We start from the raw sequence: 24,574 nt of genomic DNA, 5'->3' as shown, positions 1-24,574 counted from the left end.
GGAAGGGAAGGGAAGAGGAGGGGAAGGAAAGGAAAGGAAAGGAAAGGGAAGATGGAAAGGAAGAAGGAGAAAGCGGGGGGAAGGAGGGAGGGAAAGAAAAAAGGGAGGGAGGAAGGGAGGGAGGGAGAGAGACAGGGGGAGCAAGTTAATTCGATGCAAATCCTAACATCTCCTCTGGGAACTGTAAATGGAATGGTGATGGCTTATTTAATCCCTTGCAAATGAATTCTTCTTAAATTTTAACCAACAGTGCTGAGAGGATTCTTTGATTTATAATTCAAGTAGTATTTGCCTGGGAAAAATAGCATTCAAAAATCAACTTAAGAAATGGATTTAAAAAAACCCCATAAGAACAGAAATACAAAATATCCCATTTAAAGTGAGCCTAATGCTACATATTCTTTTAACTTTAAAACGATGAGTCTTGTGATAAGCAGTTGCTCAAGTTGTAATGAATACAAGCTCATTCTTGTGTGATTTCTAAAGCCACCTTCCTGTTTGAGTAGAGAAAGGATCCTTTCTGATAAATCTAATTCCTTGCTGGGTGGACTTGATGTGAATGATACCACACTTTGACTTGAACAGGTTTTTTAGGCTCAGGAAAGCAGCAGTTAAAATTCTAGATAGCTACCTACAACACATTAACAGAATTTATTTATAATAATTTGGGGAAAGTGAAAACTTATGGGAAGCCCCTAATGTCAGAAAACATAATGTCAATGATTATATGAGTTGGCCTTTATAATAGTATTTGTCATAGCTAGATTAATGCTGAGGAGAATCTAAATGTTGTGTCAAGACTTTTTATTCATGAGATGTCATATTTATTTCGATGGAGAATTTTTATTCTCATTATTGTTCCTATTACTAGTAGTATACGTTATTGGTTCTTTCCAGCCTGATCATTGAGGCACAGATTTAAGCATTGTTTATGAAACCTGGCAGCTCATTTTTCTGTTCACACGGAAAAATATTAAATGGCAGAATGACAGAAAGGTAAATGCTGTAATATTAAAAATAATTATGTTTACGGCAATTGTCAAAAGTGAATCCAAATAACAAAACCTAAAACAAAAATTTTTTTTAGCATGCCTGAGGCTGGAACCCAGGGCCTCCTGCATGCTGAGCAGCTGGTCTACCATTGAGTTGCTTCCTCAGCCCCCACATGGAATACTAAATCTGGTTTTACATGAATTTAATTTCTCTCCTACAACTACACTGACAAAGTATTTTGTCTTGCAGTGCAGCTGTCTGTAAGGAAGAGAGTGTAACTGATTAGGGTATTAGGGCTGGTTTTATTCACAGGTTTTCACCATTTCCTGATTTGCAAATGCCTCTGTTGGTAGCTGTCAACAGAGCTCACATGGTTCTACTCACACAAAGGGGACCTTTCCCAATTCCCGTTCTCTTCTGTTGTTTTAAGAACTTTCACAGACACGAGTATGCCCACAGGTAACAGGAAACCAGTGTTTCAAAGGAAACCGGATCACGCTGGAAGATAACATATGCATCCTAAACAAGTGCGGGAGCGCCTGGAGCCTTCATGCTGCTGCCAGAAATGCATATTTCGTTGATTGGTAAGAACTGACAGATGACGCATCGTGTGAAATATAAATGCAAGAAAGACGCAGAGCTCAATAAAACCTGCTACCCGGCAGTCTAGGAGGATAGGAGAAAAGAAAGTTAAGCAGCCACAGGATATGGCTCTGGGAGTTCCAGTGTCAGCCTATCTTTTCTTCAATGGTAGGTCATTTCCTTTGTGTTTTATTAACTTTGTGTCAGTGTAAACTGCAAATGGAATTAGTTTTATCTGAATTAGGAAAAAAGTTGCTCAGCTGCTCAGGACAAAGATCAGAGCAAGGAATCTGTGGGGTAATTTAGTTTCTTAGGAAATGTATGTTCCTCTACTGAAATATTTTGATTCATCTTTTTTTTAAGAACTCCCAAAATATTTGCTTTAAACAAAGAATGTTGATTATATTTTGCCACTATAGTACAGTAGAGAAGTACTTTAATTTAATTGATATGTAAATGTATTCACATTCTCTTAAAAATTGCTGTGCTTCTATTTCTCATAATTAGAATATGTTCAGTGGAACAGCTGAGAAACGGCTGGAAAACTACCCTAGTTAGGTTTCGAATTTCAAATGTAATAGATTAAAAACAGAATGGACAATGGGAAATAGCAGAATGAGAATAGCTGGGTCCACCGTTGCTACCTGGAGAGGCTCACGCGTTCAGGCTGCCCCCTCCCCTCTGTACAGCACTGACGGCCCTGACCGCTGAGGCCGACTGGACCGGGACGTCCCCAGGCACAGCCCCCCAAAGCAACAGGACAGCTAACAAGACACAAGGTACTGTCTCCCCTTGCTGGTGTTCTGAGTGTCTTCTTTAAAATCTTCATCAGAAATTTGTATTAGGATAGAAGCCACACTGGAAATTTTTAAGTATATATTTTATTAGATTATCAACTCTTCTATTTAGCAAGATGGTGTAAGTTGAAGTGACAGGGGTGTTAGCCAAAAAATGCCTTTTGTAAAGGAGAAAGTGAAATGAATGAGAAAAGAGCTGCCTCTGTGGCTGTCCAGAGACAGCTGCACTTCCTGCTGGCTTTCTGCTTGGCTGGAAACTGTGTGTGCCCTGTGATGGTTCTCTGCCCTATGTGGCATTCTTGATGACAGAAAGATATCCATCTGTGACTACAAACTTAGAAACCAAGCAGTTCCCCTCATCTTTGGAAAGATCTTTCTCTTTTGTTTTTTGGGGGACTGGTGTTGTTTCGGCCAATGCTCCATTTCCTGACCACCATGCCCAATTTTTGTTGTTGATGGTGATATTTTCTTTCCTATTTTATTATTATTACCATTATTAGGAGCTTCTGGCTGCTAATGGGCATCCACACTGCTTTTAAACCTGCTTGAATTGGGGCAACCTTGAAAAAAAAAGCCCATTGCACGTCAAGACCTAGGCCTGAGCAGTGATGATTCTCGTGGGGTCGCACAGTACACTTCCTGTGATCCCTGCAGTGTGACAAGGACAACCAGATCTTTGTCCTCAAAGCCCAGCAAACGAAAGATCAGGTCAAATGTTTTGTTTATAAATATGAAGTAATACTGAACTGTCCTTCATTTCACCAAAAATGATACATTTTAAGCAGCTTAAAATATTTTACCCACTTGATTTTTTAAAATATCAATCTGCAAAACAAAATCAGTGTGAGCTTTAAAATAAGTTTTAGCCAACTTCTTCATGTCTTCTGAGCTTTTCAGAAAAGCAGGAACATTTTGATTAGAATATGATCAGTAATGTTATAGAAAGATGAGAGAGGTGTGATTTCCACGTGGTGACGGATGACATAACATTATCCCCAGTGTTAGCTTTTCCTTATGCAAACAAAATTCTCCAATTTGCTCAAAATAGAAATGGGAAAAAAACAGATTGAATGTGTCACCTGTTTTTCCTTTGCTTTCTTAGTAGAGAACTTTAGCTCCTCCTTTTGGTTTCTATTTGACTTTAAAATATGAATCCAGCATCTAAGAAAAATTTTCATAAAGTCATAACTGCTGTTTTTTTAAGGGGAAGGATGAGTCCCTCTTGTATACACTTTCTTGGGACATGGCTTCTTTTAATCTTCACCTTTTCTAGCAAATCTTGTTTCAGGCTTGGTTACTTGTTCAGTTTGAATTAAAAAGAACTTAGCATAGCTTGTAGTGGAAAACTCTCACTGCCTTAGAATTATTAAGATGATAAAATTTCCATGTCATATTCAACAACAAAATGAATGTGAATTTTAAGGTAATATGGTGTCTTCTCAAAGTGAGGATACAACATAATCTCTTGATGGTACTTTAGTACCTAAAAACTTAGCATTTTCAATGTAAAAAAGAATGACTTTACCTGTTTTTCCCTAAATGCAAATAAGTAGGATTATGTTAATCTCTTTAGCAAGGCAAATACAGTGTTACAGCATAATAACTATAATGAGGAACTAGGATTATATATACAGCAATGACAAAATAAAATGCCATTAGTTCTGCTTGAGAAAAATTTAAGAATTCATAATTAAAATATGCCAAAAAGGAATCAGTTCTGCAGTTCTACACAAAGGCCTTTCCTCTGTGTAAACACCATAGATGGGACAGGTATGTCTTCAGCATAACAGAGAGCCAGAGCAGCCTCCTTAAACTCTATGTTTGCCCGACCAACCCTTCCTGAAGAGCTGCCCAGAGGAGGTTTCGGGACATTGGAGTCCAAAAGTTACACCCCGCACTGACTACTTGCATAGTGTTAGAGTTAGAAATAAAAACTCACAAGTTCCCAGATTCTACCACTGCTTCCCACTGCCTCTTAATTGAGGGAAACTTTAATTGCTATTTGAAGGTATTGTCATCAGCTCAGTCTGGTGTCTTGTGAAGTCATCAGGGAATTTGTCCCTTTTCAACCAGCCCCTCGTGGAGGAATTCACACCACTCCTTCCACTGGGAGGAAAAGAACTAAGCTCACTATCCCATTGGTGTAATTCCAAACCTTCCTAGCTGCGGAGTGTAAAGGGGGGAAAGGCAGAGATGATGTGAAAACTGCCGTCTTTATTACAACTCTGGGAGCATTGCTCAAAATGACCTGCTGAGCCCAGAGCCAATGCTGCCACCTTTTGGCAAACCTGTCTCCATGCTTGCAGTGTGCCTTCTAAAGGATGGAGCAATCATCAACACACCCCACGCTTTGATTAATTAATGATCTCTGTGGAGAAGACGTGAACCCAACCCTGCCAAGGGAGTCAGTACTCCAAAGGACCAAGCACTTCCCCAAACCCTCAAATTAAGATTCTCTTCACATACATATGGAAATTTTATCATGAAAGCTAGACACATCTCCTCCATTCACATGCATCTCTTTTTTGTAGCTAACTATGTTGAAGGACCCATTGCGCTGAGGTTTTCACACCCCTGCCTGGAAGACCACAGCAGCTACTGCATCAATGGCATGTGTGCCTTCCACCATGAGCTGGACCAGGCCATCTGCAGGTAACTCCTGCCCAGGCTGCAGGCAGAAGGGGCTCCCTGCCTGGGTCTTCAGCAGTGGTCTCCATATGCCTCTCTCTGTCTTGTAGAAATGATGGTTGATCTGGACATGACTCGTTAAGTTCTCTCGTACCTGAAAAGCTTAGTCTTTTTCTAAACTACTTAATTCCCATTACTCAAAAATGCAATTCCCAGATTGGTAGATCTACATTTTTAACATGAAAAGGTGATTCCTAGTTTTCATGGGATTGTTTAGGATAAAGTTTAACAGTCTAAGACAAAAAGCTTTTTGTGAATCTAAAGTTCTGAAATGACTAAGCTACTTTTTTTTTGTAATTGCTGACTTGCTCAGTTGTCTTGACAAGCATACTATCTTTCCCATCTATGCTAAAGGGAAAAATATGAGACTCTAATGAAAGGATTAATGTAATTAATAAGGATTTATGGCTATTTCTTACCTTTAACACATTGGCTTTCAATTGGTATTTGCTGGGCCAGGGATTTAGCTCAGTGGTGTCGCTGCCTGCCTCAAAAGGTCCTGAGTTCAATCTCTGGTATCAAAAAAATAAAAAATAAAAAATTGATATTTACCTCTTTAGTTTAAACTACTTTTTATGGGGGCAGGTTTGGGGAGTACTAGGGATTGAACCTAGGGCCTTTGTCCTGAGCTGCCTTACTAGTACTTATTATTTTTGTCTTTGAGATAGTGTCTCACTAAATTGCTAAGTTGCCCAGGATGGGCATGAACTTGTGATCCTCCTACCTTGGCCTCCCAGAGTGCTGGGGTTATAGGTGCATCTCCATGCCTATTTTTTCTCATTCTTTGAAATATGTCATTTTTATACTTCTGTCATCAAAGGGTTTACAATGATATATCCTCTTCTCTTTTTAAAGGTGTTACACTGGTTATACCGGGGAAAGGTGTGAGCACCTGACCTTAACTTCATATGCTGTGGATTCTTATGAAAAATACATCGCAGTTGGGATTGGCGTCGGACTACTATTAAGTGGTTTTCTTGCTGTTTTTTACTGTTACATAAGAAAGAGGTATGAAAAAGACAAATTATGAAATCTGTCTGCATGTATTCACTTGAGAGTACTTATTGAGCCCCTGCCAGGCCTGGTCATAATATTTTTTTAATGAAAAAAGTAGTGTAAATCTGAGAGGTTCCTTCATAATATTTTTTATTCCTTTTCTCATAGACTTAGAAAAATGGTAATAGGATTTTAATAGGATACTCCAAATTCACAATTTCCCTCCTATTTTTGTCTAAGTCAAAATTATAAAAAAGGAAGACAGTGGGCCCCTAGAAGTTCAGAACCAAGCATGTCTGCTGCGATTATATATTTAGTGTCTAATTTTATGCCGTACACACAACAGACACAGAGCAAATATTTGTTGGGCAAAAACAAAACTCAAGAATGAGTGTTAAATGAAAATGTATGGCAAACACAGACCACTTTCTCCCCAAACTTCAATTGTGGGGATCTTTGGAAGATACTACTAAACCTCAAGGTGATAAATTTGATCTACAAATAAGTATAAGCTACTTATTTCTAGTTTCTCCACATTCATGATTATTCCTTAAGTCCACGTAAGTAGGAAAAATGCAGTAAATAATTGAGGCACATTAATTTTAAAGATACAAATATATTCCCCTTGCTGTTACTAAGTTATCACTTTCAAAAATGACAAAATTGCCCATCTAAAACTAGAAAAGTTTGTTTTGCTTCACAACTAATCTTAGAGAAAATTGAATCTATACAGTATTATACCAGGCACACATCTATTGAAGAAACCAAAAATAATGAGAAGAGGAGGAAGAGGTGCAGGAAAGACCACCTGAAATACACAGCCTGCCTCAGGGCAGGTACCCAAGCAGAGACTGGGGTGGGGTGAGGGAGCAGTGGCAGAAATAACTGTCTCAGGGAGTCAAGGTCTTTCCTTTGCAGTTATGTTTTTGTCACATAATTCAACCTGCAATGGCAGAAGGAAAGCAGGTAGGGAAGCAGTGTGGCTGGGACTGAAACTGACCCTCTGCCCAATTGCATGTAAGATTTAGAGTATGAATGGCATCCCTGGCCCATCCCACTAGAAGAGGAGTCTTGGATTTAGTCAGTCATGGGCCACAAGAGCCCATGGGGTGGGGGTGGGGTGTGATCTCCCAGAACTCTCCTGGCGGGATGAGAGATAGCGCAGGGTGAAACTCAGGAGAAGGACATGAGCCTGTGGATGCCACAGTCATGAGGGAGGGGAACTGGGTGAGGTGCCACAGGCAGCCACTTCAATAGTGCATGGGTGCATCCACAGTGATCAGTGTGAAACTGCTATTCTGTTTTAGGTGTCTCAACCTGCAGTCTCCCTACAATATGTGCTCTGGAGGAAAAGAGCCACTGTGAGGCCTTTGGAAGACATCACCAATGAGTCTTTTGTGAAAACCTATGGGCCATAAGTTGAAATGAAATGAAAAAGAAAAAGTACCGAGCCTCCTAACCTTGCAAATGATGGAAGCTGGGATCCCAGGGACGTGAGAGGATAAAATTTAGCACTGGATTCTAGGCTTTGCCACCCTTGGGTGCCATGGAGCCAAGTGCACAAGCTGCAAGGGCAGAAGTCAAGTGCCTGCTCCCTCTGTGGGTATGTGGTGCGGCTGTGGTTCTCACTGCAGAAAATCCATCCATGCTTTTGACCATGTCAGAGCTGGGTCTGCATGGGAATAACTCAGCCTCGCAGCAGACCAAAGCAGTGCCATGAGCTCTCCGTGTGCTTTCCACCCTCCATTGTGGACCATCCACACAGGCTCTGTGTCTGTGGGCTCCCAGGACCTAATCCTAAGCTTTCCTGGTACCTAAATGATTCGAGGTGAACTTTTAGGATGAGATCAGTGTTACAGTACGTCCAGCAAACTGAGTATGTGTCTTGAAAAGAAACTGGAATGTCCAAGGGAAACACAAACCACACCCAGATTGTGACCACACCGTGCAGCCTTTCTCTGGGAAATATGGAATAAGCTAGAGTTTCTGAGGCCTGAAAGCTATCCAGATGTCAAGTCCAGAGCAGGCAGAGCACTTGTGTTCTTGTATGGATTATGGAGTTTTCTGTTTGATCCCTTTGTCCTGTAATACTTTGTCACTTCCTCTTGAACAGTTCCCTCCACAGTGGTGGCGGAATTACCAGGTAGCCATTCATTTGGACTGAAGTCCTGGATTCTTCTCCTAATGATGGAAAGTCTATAACTGGTCATGAAACAGAAACTGAAGAACTAGATAAAGGAATTTTTCACCAGTTAACAACATGTGGAAATATCTTCATTTCTTGTAACAGATTTGGACAAAGGAAAAATGAAGCAGGAGTAGAAAAAACTATGGGGAATCAAATTCCTTCCTTTTTAATTCTACTTCTGCAGGACAGAGATGTAGCTCAGTGGCATTGCACCTGCCTGGCGAGCACAAGGTCCTGAGTTTGATTACTGGTACTGAACAAAACAAACACACAAAACATGACTCAATTCTATTTCTGCCACATAATTCAAATAGTGCAGGTGCGTTAATTTCTTTGGGCTTTGGATTTATTTTGTACAAGGCTTTTGTACCTCTAAACTTTGATAGTGAGAGAAGCAATGACCTGTGTGCTTCAGGTGAGATTATTCCCCATACCTCCATGTCCAGCCTCACTTCCAGCCCCAAAGCACACACTAGCTATCATCTTAGGTATAGATTTTAGCCTTCTATTTGTAAGATAATAATTTATTTTAAATGAAATGTAATGTAACAATACCATTTTTCTTATTAGAGTCAATCTAAAGCTAGACTCTTGTTTCTCTGTCTGTCTCTGACTCTGTCTGTCTCTCTCTCTGTCTCTCTCATGCACTTTTGATGATGGCATTGGTTACCAGAGGGCCAGACTTGAATGTTCTTATATCCACAGTCTGGTAACAAGCCTTTCATTTTCATGAACTTCAGGTTTTCCTTAGCCCCTTGAAAGGTGTTCATTCTGCTCTCCTTTCCTTGTTTCTCCTTCAGAAGGAATTTAATGCAAGTGAGTGGCTTGTCAGCACTTTCTGCTGCTCTCCTCCTTCAGTAAAGGTTACATCAGGAGGGTGGGGAGGGAACGTTCCTTCCAGTGACTCCTGCAGCCACACCTAGAAAGCTATGCACTTCCTGGACATTGCAAAAAGATGTGAAAGAACCTGGGAGAGTCGGGGAGAAACTATAAAGGCCTGCTTTTAATTGACTAATGAGGGAAAGAAGAATTAATGATGGAGTCTGCAAAAGGGTTATACAGACAGCCCTGAATACTTGGTGTCTGTGTTTGCCAATTTTAAACACAGTACATTGAAATTAGAACATTTAAGAAAGAATGAAAACCCCCAGGTTTCTAAATCAAAATATTAACCAAAACAATATAATACTAAATTTTGTTTATCTATGGAATATTCATTAACAGTATAAAATTGACCCAAGGAGACTTTCCAGACACAGAGTACAGCTCATGAAAGCCATTGGTGTGTGGTCCATCACAGGAAATCATCTTGTGACCCCAGGATTCAATCATCTTTAATGTCCAGGGTCAAGTTTACAGGAGGGAATCTGACTCATCCCAGTGGAGCCTGGCCACCTTGGGCAGTACTTGTGTATATATGCAGGACTTGAAGGGAAAATACTTCACTACAAGATGAGCTGCACATGCTTTCATCTTCTATTTCTATGCTGTCTGTAATATGACTCTGAAAAGAGCCAACTAGTTAGTCCTTGCATCAGAACTGCACTCTCAGCTATCAATCAAGGGTGATTAGGTCGAATGGATCATGTAACAATGAAATGATGACATATTTATGGCATCTTGGACTAAATCAGACTAGCCAAGGAATCCATCAACTTCTTTCACTCCCCTTTTTGTCTCCTCCCATGTCTACCCCTTAATTTGCTGAGAGCACATTCTTATGCCACAGTATTCACTGGTGAATCACTGGTTGGCACCTTGGAGTATGATGGGGTGGGGGAGAACTCCATTGTGTCTGCCCTAACTGAGCCAGTGAATGTACCTAAAAGGAGTTATAACTGCCTTTTGGTATAGCCATGTTTTCATAAACTTTGCAAAGGATAAAATTGTAACATAGTCCATTTTTAGTGTCTCAGTGCAGGTCTAATTCTTTTGGTTTTGATATGTCTATTGTGATAACATTGATAAGATTTCCATTCATTATATTTAATTGTAAAAACTGCCTTAAAGATAACAAGACAAATACCAGAAATGTAAGCTTTTGATGTTCAACACAAGAAGAATTCACATATGCAGAAGATTCTGAGGAAGCTATCTAACCTCTCTGCCTTACAAAATGTGTTGTGCTTTCTGAGTGCGATGTAAATATTGATGTTCTACAGCCCACACTCCTGGGAAGGGCTACCAGAATCTATTGCAAAATACCACTCTTTCTGGATTACATCACGGCTGCATGACATCAGGTCTGAGGACCTGCCAAGATGAACTAGAAGTGTTGAAATTTAATTTGTCAGAATCTGGCACTGCTGATCAAGATGAGTCCACATCTCTGTCCAAGCTCTGGTGCAGGCCTATTCAGTAGCATATTCCAAAGCCTACCCTTCAAATTTGGTATGAAACTTCTGCTAGGTATTCAACCAATCGATGCCCACTCCAGAGTTGACAAGAGCCTGAGCAATCAATTTCCTAAGAATCCCAAGACTAAACCTTGAGACTACAGCATCATGTTAAAAAAAAAAAAATGAAGTGTCCCTTAGCAGTATTGGACTCCTCTGCCCAAACTAATGTGATTTAGTTTCCAGATTGTGGGCAACACCTGCAGCTTTTGAAGAAACACTGTACAACATAAGAATGTGACTGTATGATTGTTAGGAGAACTGAGCTGTTTATTCAGGTATTATCCAAGCACCTCATGGTTTTTCTTTGTCATTTGTACGTCTCAGATATTGGAGCATAAGTCATTTAGATTGAAATTTGGCTAAGACCAAGGTCAAGGAGCTACCAAACTAATAGTGCTTTCAGCCTCTAAGATGTCAAAATGAAGTTTCATATCTTTCTGGAAAGAATGGCATCTCTAGATCTTTAAAATGGCAAAAAAAATATTGATTTAAAGCAACACTGTAACAGCTACCATTTATGAGCACTTACAATGTTTGAAAGTATTGTTCACATCATTTTAATTAATCTCCAACAGTGTGTAATTGAAGTGTACAAATGGCAATTCCCTTGTTCAGCATCCTGTGGCTTTTAAGTGGTGGAGCCAGAACCAGAACCAGGCAGATCCAATTCCAAAGCTTCTCCTTTATGTTCTAGAAGAGACCAAAATGCCTCCCAATATTTAAAGGGGAAATATATTTATGTTGTGAGTTAATTTCTTGGTGAACTTAGCAATGTACCCAAGTGATGTGTATGCAGATGGGAAATTCTTTCCTTGGAAATATATTAAAATAACCTTTGTCATAGTTCAACCACAAGCATTTCCCATTGTCATCTGGAGATTGAGATATGCACTTTATCCCTTGGGTGGAGCCTTCAGGGCTGTGTGCAGATGCAGAGACCTTGAGCTGTCAGCCCTGATCCATGTCCCAGGATTTGGGCATGAGGGGACCACACGAGAATACCCCTCCTTGGATAGACAGAGCTCTCTGGCACTGTGTGGCCTCACTGGGACACACCTGGCCAGGGTGGTGGCAGGAGATGGCACAAGACACACAGGTGAATTTTCTATCTGCAGTCAGACCTCAGTGAATCTATCCTCCTTTTTGTTGTACACTGGCTCCATGTGGGCTCTAGGGAGAAACAGAGTGGAGCTTAGGGTAAAAATTGAAGATAACTTTTAAAGTCTGTGCCATGGATTGGAAGTCAGATGACCTATGCTCTAATACAGCTGTGCTCTTACCCACATGTTGCCCTTTGGATCTGACAGTCTGTCAAGTGAAGAAGTTCGAATCTGAAGATGACACCGCATTCTCCACTGGTAGGAGGATGTGTGTTGAAAGCCTGAAGCTTATAAGCAGATCCAGAGCACTGATATATACTTTTTAGCTCTCATGATGTTTGATTTAAATCAAGCCCACATTTAGAAACCCAAATGTCTTACTATACATATCTAACTTCCTTTGAAAAACAAAAGGTATAAAGCACTGCCCTTATTTTCTCTCACATCTAGGACTGTGGCTTCAACTTCTAGCCAGCTTCTGCATCAATTCTGGGTTCCCTTGGGCCTCTAAGCATGCAAACTTGGTTTGTGGGCTGTTTGAAGAATTTGCTCATTTAGATTCTAGTGAAGCTAATCACCAAGGTGCCTATAGGGGGCTCCATTGTACTGTAAACTCCTCCTACCATAAAAGACTCAGATCAAAGAGTAGCCCAGGAATGCGCTCTTAGGAGAAGCCACTCATCTGAAAGCTGGCAGAGTGCCACCCTGTGACTCAGACTTTGCCCTGCCCACGCCCCCAGGCATTCTGTGCTTCAGCCCTGGCCAGCTTTGCCTTCTCAGCACACCACCCTGGCAGGTTGCCTCCCAGAAAGATACAGACAGACCTTGACTGTGTGCTTTGTGCGCCCCTTTAGTAAAGACACCTAGAGGCTCTCCTTGGCTTATATGGTCACTTTTATCACTTCACCCTGCCATTGCCCCCTGTGGCAAGGAGGGTGCTCTGCTCTCAACCCTCCAAGAGCCAGGGGAGGGTTTTATTGGGAGCTACAGCAAATCGTGATTAACAAGAGTGTCTGGAATTTAACCTCTGAGGCTTAACTCCAGGTGTGCCCCTTTCTGTCCTTCCCTCATTAAGTTTCTTTTCTAAGATCAAAATTTGCCATTTGTAGGGCATCTGAAATGAAAAGACATTTATTTGATGAAGTAGAAACAGCAAATAAATTTATGAAAAAATGTTCAACATCAGTGGTCATTCATGAGATGCAAATTAAAACAACACTGAGATGCCATCTCACTCCACAAAGAACGACTGCTATCATGAAATCAACCAGTAGCAAATGCTGGAAGGGCTGTGAGGAAAAGGCACCCTTCTCCACTGCTCGTGGGAGTGCAGACTGGTGCAACCACTGTAGAAATCAGTTTGGAGGTTCTTTAAGAAACTAAAACTGGCCACCTCTGCTGCATGGCCCTGCCAGAACTAAGGGCCTTCTCTGGAGCCATGCCATTTCCAGTGGGTGCCACTGATTGGCTCTGACACAGTGTGAGGAGGAGCACTGCAGAGCACTGTTGTGCCCCCTCCCCCCTGGCTATTAGATCCCCTGATTGAGCCAGTCCTTGGACACACTCTACAGAAGCATGATGGGCTATAAAGGGTGGTGACTGATGCTATTATGTTCCTAATTGTATCGATAGGGATAAAGGACAGGGATTGATTTGATGAGTTGTTTTCTCAATTATGAATATGAGAATGTCTATAAGTCATTAGAGAATCAAAGGCTGGGATGCAATGATATCAGGAAGATTTAATGACCCAGAGATTGAATCAAGGGCAACCCAACAGCAAAAATAAAGATGAGAAAACACTTAAGCAAGCCACAAAAACAAACTTCCAGTCCACCAATGGCAAACACTAGGGCAAAGGAGGATGAAAAGTCAGATAGTGAATCTCCAGGACACTATGAACTCACAGCACAGGAAGTAAAAAAACTGATCAATCAAGCTCTAGAAAAATTGAAAACAGAAATTATTTCCCAGATAACCATAGAGATGGTGAGCAAAATGAAAGACATGATTCAAGACTCCGGAACAGAAACTGACAAAAAAATAGATGAGCTTAGGAACACAACAGAAACCATGAAGGCCCAAAATAAGAAAGAAATGAAAACAATGAACACCCAACATAGGAAAGAAATGGAATCCATTAAACAGATTCAAACGGATATCCAGGAGATTAAAAACGCTATTGAAAGCATACACAACACAATAAAAGATTGCAAAGATAGAATCTCAGATATAGAAGATAGGATAGCAGACAGTGACCATGAAAACAGAGGTCTCTTAAAAACAGTAAAGGAGCATGAGAGACTTCCAGATGATGCAAAGAAGAATAACATAAGACTGATAGGAATCCATGAAGTACCAGGAGAAAATGCAAATGGCTTAAAAAAGCTGTTCAAAGAATTAATGACAGAAAACTTCCCCAAAAGAGGGGAAGAATTAGACATACAGATAAGCGAGGCATATAGGACACCAACTAGCCACAATCAAAAAAAATCTACACCTAGACATATAATAATCAAGATCCCAGAAACCCAACAGAAGAACAAAATACTACAAGCAGTAAGAGAAAATAAACAAATCACATGCAAAGGAAAGCCCATCAGAATCACAGCAGACTTTTCAACACAAACCCTCAGGTCAAGGAGAGCCTGGAGTGAGGTATTTCAAGTCCTAAAAGAAAACAACCTACAACCAAGACTGATATATCCTGCAAAATTCTCTTTCAAAATGCATGGAGAAATAAGATACTTCCATGACAAAGAACACTTGAGAAACTTCATGAATACTAAACCAGCTCTACAAAGAATTTTAAGAAATATGCTAGAAAAAGACAACAAAGATCACACCAGGAGGCCCAACAGAGCAAATCAAATAGCCAGGGCAAGAAACTAAAAGGAGAGGGCAATAAATAAAAAGAGTCAACAAAAGGACAATAACATGGCAATAATAAGTCAGTACATATCAGTTATAACTATCAATGTCAATGGCCTCAATTCACCAATCAAGAGAAATAGATTGGCAGAATGGATTAAGAAGCAAAATCCAACAATATGTTCTATACAAGAAACACACCTAGTGCAAAAAGAAGCCCACAGACTGAAAGTGAAAGGATGGAAAACAATTCTCCACATGACAGGAGCCCAGAAAAAAGCAGGGGTAGCAATCTTATTCACAGAGAAAGCAAATCTCAAACCAAAACTCATTAAGAGAGACAAAGAAGGCCACTACATCCTTGTAAAGGGAACAATTCAAGACAAAGACATGACAATCATAAATGTATATGCACCAAATATAAATGCCCCCAACTATATAAAAAAATATGAAGTAACACGAAAAACCAAGTAACCACTAATACAATTGTAGTGGGGGATCTAAACACACCACTATCACAAATAGACAGATCATCTAGGCAAAAAATCAACAATGAAATACTAGAACTGAACCAAGCTTTTGAATGCATGGACTTATTAGACATCTATAGAGTGTTCCACCCAACAAAATCAGAATATACATTCTTTTCAGCTGCACATGGATCATTCTCCAAGATATATCACATACTAGCTCACAAAACAGGTTTGAATAAACGCAAAAGAATTGAAGTTTTTCCCTGTATATTATCAGATCACAGTGCAATAAAGCTGGAGATCAATAGCATAAGAAACTGTAGGAACTTTACAGAACATGGAAACTGAACAACACTCTCCTGAACAATCAATGGATTACAGAGGAAATCAAAGAAGAAATCAGACAGTTTTTACAAATAAATGAAAATGCCAATGCAACATACAGGAATCTATGGGACACAATGAAAGCAGTTCTACGTGGAAAATTCATAGCACTGAATGCCCACATTAGGAAAATAGCAAGCTCAAATAAACAACCTAATGATGACTCTTAGACTCCTAGAAAAACAAGAGCAAGAAAAACCCAAAACTCAAACAAGAGAGGATATTATAAAGATTAGAGCAGAAGTCAATGCAATGGAAACTAAGAAAATGATACAAAGTAAATGAATCAAAGAGTTGGGTTTTTGAAAGAATAAATACAATTGACAAACCTTTAGCAAACCTTGTCAAAAAAAGGAAAGAAAAGACTCAGATTGATGCAATCAGGAATGAAAAAGGCGAAGTTACAACAGATCCCACAGAAATCCAGAGGATCATTAATACATACTATAAGAACCTGTACTCTAATAAAATCGAAAACACAGAAGAAATGGACAGATTTCTATATACTTATGAATTACCAAAGTTGAATGAAGATAAAAACATTTTAAGCACCCAAATCACAATCAGTGAAATTGAAAATGTAATTAAAACCTTACCAACAAAGAAAAGCCCAGATCCTGATGGATTCACTGCTGAATTTTACAAGACATTTAGAGAAGATCTACTACCATTACTCTTCAGACTTTTCAATGAAATTGCAATGGAAGCAATACTTCCAAATTCATTTTTGGAAGCAAATATCACTTTGATTCCCAAACCTGGGAAAGATATAACTAAAAAAGAGAACTACAGGCCAATCTCCTTAATGAATATAGATGCAAAAATCCTCAATAAGATACTAGCAAACAGAATATAGAGGATCATCAAGAAGATCACACATCCTGACCAAGTCGGATTTATTCCAGGGATGCAAGAATGGTTCAACATACCTAAATCAATAAATATAATACACTATATTAACAAAGTAAAGGACAAGAACCACATGATCCTCTTGATAGACGCAGAAAAAGCATTTGACAAAATTCAACACCCATTCATGATAAAAACTCTGCAAAAAATTGGAATAGATGATCTATATCTCAACTTAATAAAGGCTATCTAAGAAAAACCAACAGCCAACATCATATTGAATGGCCAAAACCTGAAAACCTTCACATTAAAATCAGGAACAAGACAAGGATGCCCACTATCACCACTCCTCTCTGATATAATTCTGGAAACATTAGCCATAGCAATTAAACAAGAGAAAGAAATTAAAGCAGTAAAGATAGGAAAGGAAGAATTTAAACTGTCATCATTTGCTTATGATGTGATACTCTACATTGAAGATCCAAAAAACTCCCCAAAAAGACTTCTCAACTTAATTGACACTTTTAGGACAGTAGCTGGATACAAGTTCAACACCCCAAAATCAATAGCCTTCTTGTACACAAATAACAGACTCACTGAGAAAGATATTAGGGAAACAATTCCTTTCACAATAGCACCCCAAAAAATGAAGTATCTGGGAATCAATGTAACAAAAGAAGCAAAAGACCTCTACACTGAAAACAACAGCATTCTGAAAAAAACAGATGGAGAAGGATGTAAGAAAATGGAAAGATGTCCCCTGCTCCTGGGTAGGAAGAATCAACATAGTGAAAATAGCCATACTACCAAAACTGCTATACAGATTCAATGCAATGTCAATTGAAATTCCAACACTATACTTCACAGAACTAGAAAGAAGATTCCAAAAATTCATTTGGAACCATAAGAGACCTAGAATAGCAAAACCCATCCTAGGCAACAGACACATGAAGCGGGTATAACAATTCCCAATTTGAAACTATACTACAAAGCCACTGTGATAAAAACAGCACAGTACTGGCAAAAAACAGACCTGAGGATTAGTGGAACAGATTGGAAGACACAAAAATAACTCCAGATGCACTCATCTTCGACAAAGGAGCTGATAGTTCCCACTGGAGGAAAGATAGCCTCTTTAATAAATGGTGTTGGAAAAACTGGATCTCAACCTGCCAAAGATTAAAACTAGACCCTTATCTGTGTCCATGCACTAAATTAAAATCCAAGTGGATTAAAGATCTAAATATAAAAACAAAAACACTAAACTTGCTAGAAGATAAGTTAGGCAGAACTCTAGAAGACATTGGCATAGGAAAAGACTTTATGAACAAATCCTCAGTAGCAAAGGAACTAGCAAAAAATTAACAACTGGGATCTCATCTTATTAAAAAGCTCTGCACTGCAAAAGAAACCATCAACAGAACTAAGAGAAAACCTACAATATGGGAAAAACATTTTACCAGCTGCTCTTCAAAGGACTATTATCTAGTATATATAACGAACTCAAGACAATCAACCCCCTCAAATATAAAGATCCAATTCTAAAATGGGCATCTGAAATGAACAGACATTTCTCAGACAAAGAAATAAAAGCAGCAAGTAAATATATGAAAAAATGTTCCACATCACTGGTCATTTGAGAGATGCAGATGAAAACAACGCTGAGATTTCTCCTCACCCCACAAAGAATGGCTGTTATCAAGAAATCACACAACAACAAATGTTGGCACAGTTATGGGGAGAAAGGAACCCTTCTCCATTGTTGATGGGAGTGCAGACTGGTGCAACCACTATGGAAGTCAATATGGAGATACCTCACAGAGCTTGGACTAGAGGTTCCATTTGACCCAGCCATCCCTCTGTTGGGTATCTTTCCAAAAAAATTAAAAGAATCATACCACAGTGACATATGCACACCCATGTTTATAGCAGCACAGTTTGTAATAGCTAAAACTTGGAAACAGCCCATCTGCTCATCAGTTGGAAACTGGATAAAGAAGATGTGGTATTTCTATTAAATGGAATACTACTCAGCCATAAACAATGAGAAAGTAGATTCATTCACAGGTATATGGGTACATTTTGAGGATATACTCCTAAATGAAATAAATAAGTCATACATATGCAAATACTGAATAGTTTCTCTGGTGTGAAAAACTGAAATAGTACTCAAGATCCTAACAGGACAATTAGCAACGTGAAATAGGAAGAAAAGGACCAAAGGTGTAGGGACAGTGAGAAGGAAAGGGAAAGGGGAACAAGGGAAAAGGAAAAAAATATGAGAAAATGTAAAAAAGGAATTAAAGTGTTTGAAGGTGGGGAGGGGAGGAGGGGGTGAAGGTAGCGTGGGGACACGAGGAAAAAATGAGAACCAAGACCTGGCAGGTAAAGGTCCAAGATCCCAGTAATGAATGTAATTGTACTGTCTACCTAGAACGTACCAATAAATTCAATTTAAAAGAAATAGAAACTAAAACTGAGGTTCCATTTGACCGAGCTATTCCCCTTTTTAGTATCTTCCTCAAAGAATAAAAAGCATTGTAGCACAGTGATACATGGACACCCATGTTTATAGCGGCATAGGTTGGAATAGCTAAATCTTGGAAACAGCACAAATGCTCATCAACCAACAAATGCATAAAGAAGATGTGGGTTTTTTACACAATGGAGTACTACTCTGCCATAAAGGGATGAGCTTCAGACATTTCTAGCTAAATGGATGCACTTTGAGACCATACTCCTAAGTGAAAGAAATCGGACACACATGTCTGAGAAACTGAAAGTGAAATAAGGACTAAAATGTATAATAGTTATTGGGATTAGAAGAAAATGTTCAAATGGGAAGGGGAACAAGGGAGGAGGCAGGGAGAAAGGAAGGAAGGGACAAGAAAAGAAGTGAAAATAAAAGGAAAAAATGGAAACAAAGCTTTTGAACATGAGGAGGGAATGGGATAAAATTAAATTTTAAAAATTTGCCATTTGTAGAAAGAGGATATCTGTGTCTCAGACAATATTTAAGCAAAATAAGTGCTCAACAAATGTGAGCTTTTTTATTATGATTGTTCCCTATTCTTTCTAGGAAACTGAAATGTAGAAATTCCAAGTAATTTGTTCAAGACACTCCTCTGATACACTGCAGGGCCTGGATTTAATCACAGGGCTGTCCAGGCTCTGTGGTCTTCCTCAGTGAGAGGCAAGTGAGCCCTCTGGTGTTGGTCTCGCTGGACAGGGCACACTCAGCCCATCGCACCATGACCCTTATTGTTAGATATGGGGTCTGTGCTCTAACTGCAACTCTTTCCTACTTGTGACTGAAGACGAATAATTTAACCCTTACAAGTCCAGTGGGATCATTTTAGGATCATGCTAATTTAGATAGCTAATGTATATACACAGTGGCCACCCATGAATATTACCTATTATAATTACTAGGCATTTGAAACTCTGTGACTCACATTCCATAGAGTCAATTTTAGTAGAAGGAGATTGTTTATAAAAATTATCCCACTGCCCACTTAAGGGAAAAAGTACTCAGGGCTTACTGGAAAATTGCGGTTGGGGAAAAACGCTTAAAAATGGTATCAGTAACACATTAAAAACAAGCAAGCAACAGGAAACCCAGTAAAAATTGTGACATGATCTTACACATTATAGATGGCTGAGACAGACATAAATGATCCAATAAATATGGCCCTTTATCTTGACAAAGAACAGCAGTTTGCTGGGGGAAGTTGGTGTGAGCAGACTTGAGTGGCTTGTGAGAGACTGTCAGGATGACGGGAGGGACAGTGGCACTGCCTGGCGGGGGAGGCAGCAGATGGGACCAGCGTGGCACCTGGTGCACAGGTGTGAGCGCTGTGCATGTGTGTGCTTGGGGTGCTCACTACTCTGCTCAAGTCTTCCACACCCACACCTGGGAAACTTAGTGAGACCCTGCCTCAAATTTAAAAGTAATAAGATAGGGGCCAGGTATTGAGCTCAGTGGTTCTGCTGCCTGCCTCACAAGCACAAGGTCCTGTGTTTGATACCTGGTATCAAAAACAAACAAACAAACAAATACATAAATAAATAGGATCTGGAGATATAGCTAAGTATGAAGACCCTGGGTTGAATTCTCAGTATTAAAATGAAAGAAAAGAAAAGGGGCCGGGGATTTAGCTCAACGGTTTGGTGGCCTGCCTTGCAAGTGCAAGTACCCGAGTTCAATCCCCGGTACAAAAACAAAACAAAACAAAAAAACTTACTCAAAATGAAAGAAAAGACCATCATCCACTGACTCAAAATCAGTAAATGAGAAATTAAGAAGAAAAAGAAAAAAAATTAAATAGATTAAAACCGAACAATGAGTTTTAAAGAATCATGGGTGAAATTAGAAATAAGATTCACAATTTAAAATTTAAAATAGTTTTAGCTTTATGATGCCGGTCTGAAAATCTGTCAGAAATAAACATCATCTGCCTGAGGGTGAAGCAGACGATGGCATGGAAGAACCCAGAAGGAGCAGGAATCAGAAGAGCCAGCCAGTATCTGCTGTCTTGCTTCCTTTGTCTCTGTTGAGGTCCTCTGTCATTCAAGGGGGAAGGCTGGAAGGTTGAACAGCTCTCACCTGCCTTGGGATGGTGGGGACACAGAGTTCATGGCCTCTTCTGGTAGGGTGGAGAAAAGGGACTGGCGCTCCTTGTTCTGAGTGGAGCCCAGAGGACTATGCCATGGATGGAAATCTGTGAAATCCTGACATTCAAATTCTGCTCCCCATGGACCTAAAAGCAAATGTAAGTCATATTCAAAAAATAAGTGAAATTATCCTAGGCCTCCAATTATTTTGAAACTAATTTGCAATCAACTGCAAACATAATGTGTAACACATGAAGTGCACACAGAAACAAGAGAGTGTAAAAAATTACAGAAACAACAAAGATCAACCTAGGCTCCATGTATTGGAATTGGAAAACACAAGAAGCTGTTATTTCCAGGAAATTGATTAGAAATGAAGATTTTGGCAGGGAACAAAAACTTCAAAGAGATAGACGAACAGCTGAACATGTTTGAGATGGTTTACACACACGTGCGTACACACACACCCAGAATTACACATTGTTCATGAGTACAGTGATTATAGCAATAGGCTGCTTGTGAATTGGAGGAGAAGAATGGGAATGAAGAGGGAGCAGGACAAACGGGCTGGCAACGGGGCAGGGACCCTTGAACCAGAGAGCGTGGGCCTCCGAGCCACTCACAAACAAGCTGCTCACCTCTCTACACCTATGTTTCTTCATCTGTGAATAGAAACAGTAGACACAACATTGCTATGAGGATTATTTGATTGGTGAGTTAAGATACTCGTTAATCTAAGAAATTAGGAGTTAATACAAGAAAAGCACATAGAAGCAGAGCCTGGCGCACCAAACATATGTTCAGTCATTTCATCTATATTATTTATTTGATTAAAAAGAGCTGGAAACAAAAAATTACAATTTCATAACTATGTATATACATTTAGTACATAAATCTTTGAAATGCTTTAAGTTTTAAAAATTTATAGGAAATATATAGAAAGATGTCTTAAATGCTTTCTCTTCACTGGGACACAAAACCAGACACACACAATTTAAAGCAGGAGGATTTAATTTGGTTCATGTTTTCAGTTCATGATTGGCTGGCTCAGGCAGGAACAGGGTGGCAGAGGGGCCTTGGGGTTGGGGGCGCTGCCTCCTCATGTTAGCCAAAATAGAGGAAGGAGATGCAACCTTCCATGCCCTGCCTGTGGCCTGCCTCTGCTGGCCAAACCCCCTCCTAACAGCAAGTCAGCCATTAGCCCCCATAGTCCAGTGACTTTCCAACAGCCCCACCTATGAGCACAGGAGTCTTGGAGGGACATCAAGAGCTAAAACATAACAGAATGCCTAGTGCAGTGGCACAACCTGTACTCCCAGCTCTTGGGAGGCTGAGGCAGGAAGATCACAAGTTTGAGTCCTACCTGGGCAATTTAGAAAGATCCTATCTCAAAATGGAGAGAAGAGGGGAAGGTGCTGGGTATGTAGCTCAGCATGAAGGCCCTGAGTTCAATATCCAGGACCCTCCTAAAGAAAAGAAAAGAAAAGAAAAAAGGATAGTAGGTGAGAAAGCAAGGGAGAAAAAAAGAAGAAAAGTTTCAGGTGACTGAGCAGAAAAGAGTGAAAAATAAGAGATCTCCTGCTTACTATGACCTGAACGTGGCTAAGGCCCAGTAAAATGCAGGTGATGCTTGGATTAAAAAGAAACATACAACATAACTGAGTGATGATTGTAAGGTGAATATTGCAAAATAGAGAACTTTCCCCTAGGAAAATCCAACTGTGGCTGTCTGTGTCTTAATTCTATTTAATCATGAAAAATATTAGTCATGAAACTGAAACAATTATGAGAATTAGTCTCTATATTTACGTTGCAAGGTTTACGTATGAACAAAGAATAGAAGAGTATAGTTAGTGTCTCAGATTGGAGCAAAATGAACTTCTTTCTTTAAAAAGAAAGTTGAATCTTTTTATATTTCACAAACATTTGTGATTTACTTTTGTGAAATTCCTATTCATCTTCATAACCCACGTTACCCATGTTTGTTAGGTAGTGGTTCAACAGATTCTTATTAACATACAGGAATTTAAAAATGAGAATTTTATTCTAAGTTGTTTTCCATTTTTACTCTGTCTGTATTTCTCTGTGAAATGCAGAACTTAATGATATCGTCACCAGAGCTATGTTGTTTTTACCTTTGTTTTTTCATACACTTCTTTATCAACCGAAGGTCCACACCATTAAACCAAATAAAACACCAATCATCAAAAGAAAATGATCGCTTTGCTAAGTTTAGGTGACTTGTCTTTTGATTAAATTATGGTGATTTTGTTAGTGCATTTTTTGTGGCAAGATTTATCCATGTTTTATTTGATGGTAACAATTTTGGGGGGTCACCAGTTTCTCTTTCCTTGTTCATGCTCAATAAAGCCTTCACTTGGAGATTATTTTTTAAAGGCTCCCATGTTCACAGGTGGAGCTTTGGAAAGTGCTTAGATCACTGGGCGCTGGTGTCAGAGTGGATGAGTTCATAGCTGGTGGAGGAAGTAGATCATCTTGGGTGTGACCTGTACGGTAAATTCTTGTCCCTGGCCCCTTTGTCTCTGGCTCTTTCCTGCTCCTGGCTTCCTGGATGCCACAGATGGAACAGCTTCCCTTGGCTTGCGTCTTCACCATGTTTTTGCCTTGGAGTTTCCACCAGGGACTGAAACCTCTGAAAGCATGAATGGAAATGAACCTTCCCTCCTCTGAATTGGTTTATGTCAGGTATTTTGTTCCTGTGACAAAAAAACTGACCAATACTTCTTGTCTTGCACAGCTTCATTTTTATGTTTAGACACAAGATCCATTTAGACTTCTCGTGTAGGCTGGGAGTGGTGGCTCATGTCTGTAATCCCAGCACTTGGGAGGCTGAGGCAGGAGGGTTGTCATGAGTTCAAGGCCACTCTGGACTACACAGTGAGTTCAGAGAGAGCCTATGCTAGATAGTGAAACCTATGGCAAAAAAAGAAAAAAAAAGAGAAATTGATCTGTTATAATTTTGTCATTATAGTTTTAAATCTGCAGTTTACAGAGAATTTACACTAAGATGTTGAGAGTTTCTATGCAAGATTAAGCTATACTTTCTAAATTGATTCAGGTCTTTTTAATCCCCAGAATAGGATTTTGATGTATTGTTCATAAAGCTCTTGAACATTTCTTATTAAATATATTGACAGGTACTAAAAGTCATCTCTATTATTGTAAATTGGATCTTCCTTCATTATGTATTCTAATTGGTTGTTGACTCTACTTAGGGAAACTGTCAATTTTTACATAAAAATTTGTTTTTGGACACCTTAGTGAAATGCCTCCTTGATTGTAGTAGCTTATAAAATAATTCTCAAAGTTCATTTTTTTTTTTTTTGAGACAGGGTCTCACTGTGTAGTTTAGGCTGACCTTGAACTGACTATGTAGCACTTGCTAACTTCAAATTCCAGTCAGTCTTCCTGCCTCAGCTTCCTGGGTGCTTGGATTACAGGTGTGCATCACCACACCTAATAATTCTCATGTTTTTAAAAATATAAAAACTTCTTTACCTTTAATAACTTTCCTCCTACTGTTCAAACATTTTTATCTCATTTCTTCATTTAATGTTGACACTTACATTTGTCAGTAATAATTAGTCTCATTCTCAGCTTTTGTGTGATTACTTCTAAT

At 39.5% G+C, this 24,574-nt stretch overlaps 1 protein-coding gene across 5 annotated transcripts; it reads left to right on the top strand.

Annotated features, from left to right (window-relative positions):
• Positions 1 to 1,630: 1,630 nt before the first annotated feature.
• Positions 1,631 to 7,421, top strand: Epgn (epithelial mitogen). 5 transcript variants are annotated; one of them, XM_010640604.2, is made up of 5 exons: positions 1,631 to 1,743; positions 2,265 to 2,327; positions 4,904 to 5,024; positions 5,916 to 5,942; positions 7,364 to 7,421. In XM_010640604.2, the coding sequence occupies exons 1-5, from the start codon at positions 1,701 to 1,703 to the stop codon at positions 7,419 to 7,421; spliced, it is 312 nt and encodes a 103-aa protein (XP_010638906.1). In that variant the 5' UTR covers positions 1,631 to 1,700. The 5 variants fall into 5 exon arrangements, with proteins under 5 accessions (XP_010638906.1, XP_010638904.1, XP_010638903.1 ...); XM_010640602.2 differs by having other exon boundaries at positions 2,265 to 2,354; XM_010640601.2 differs by having other exon boundaries at positions 2,265 to 2,354; positions 5,916 to 6,068.
• Positions 7,422 to 24,574: the final 17,153 nt, after the last annotated feature.

This window comes from Fukomys damarensis, unplaced genomic scaffold (genome assembly GCF_012274545.1).
Source record: "Fukomys damarensis isolate Sample0158 unplaced genomic scaffold, DMR_v1.0_HiC HiC_scaffold_37, whole genome shotgun sequence".
Lineage (NCBI taxonomy): Eukaryota > Metazoa > Chordata > Mammalia > Rodentia > Bathyergidae > Fukomys > Fukomys damarensis.
This window is presented reverse-complemented; position numbering and strand designations above follow the sequence as displayed.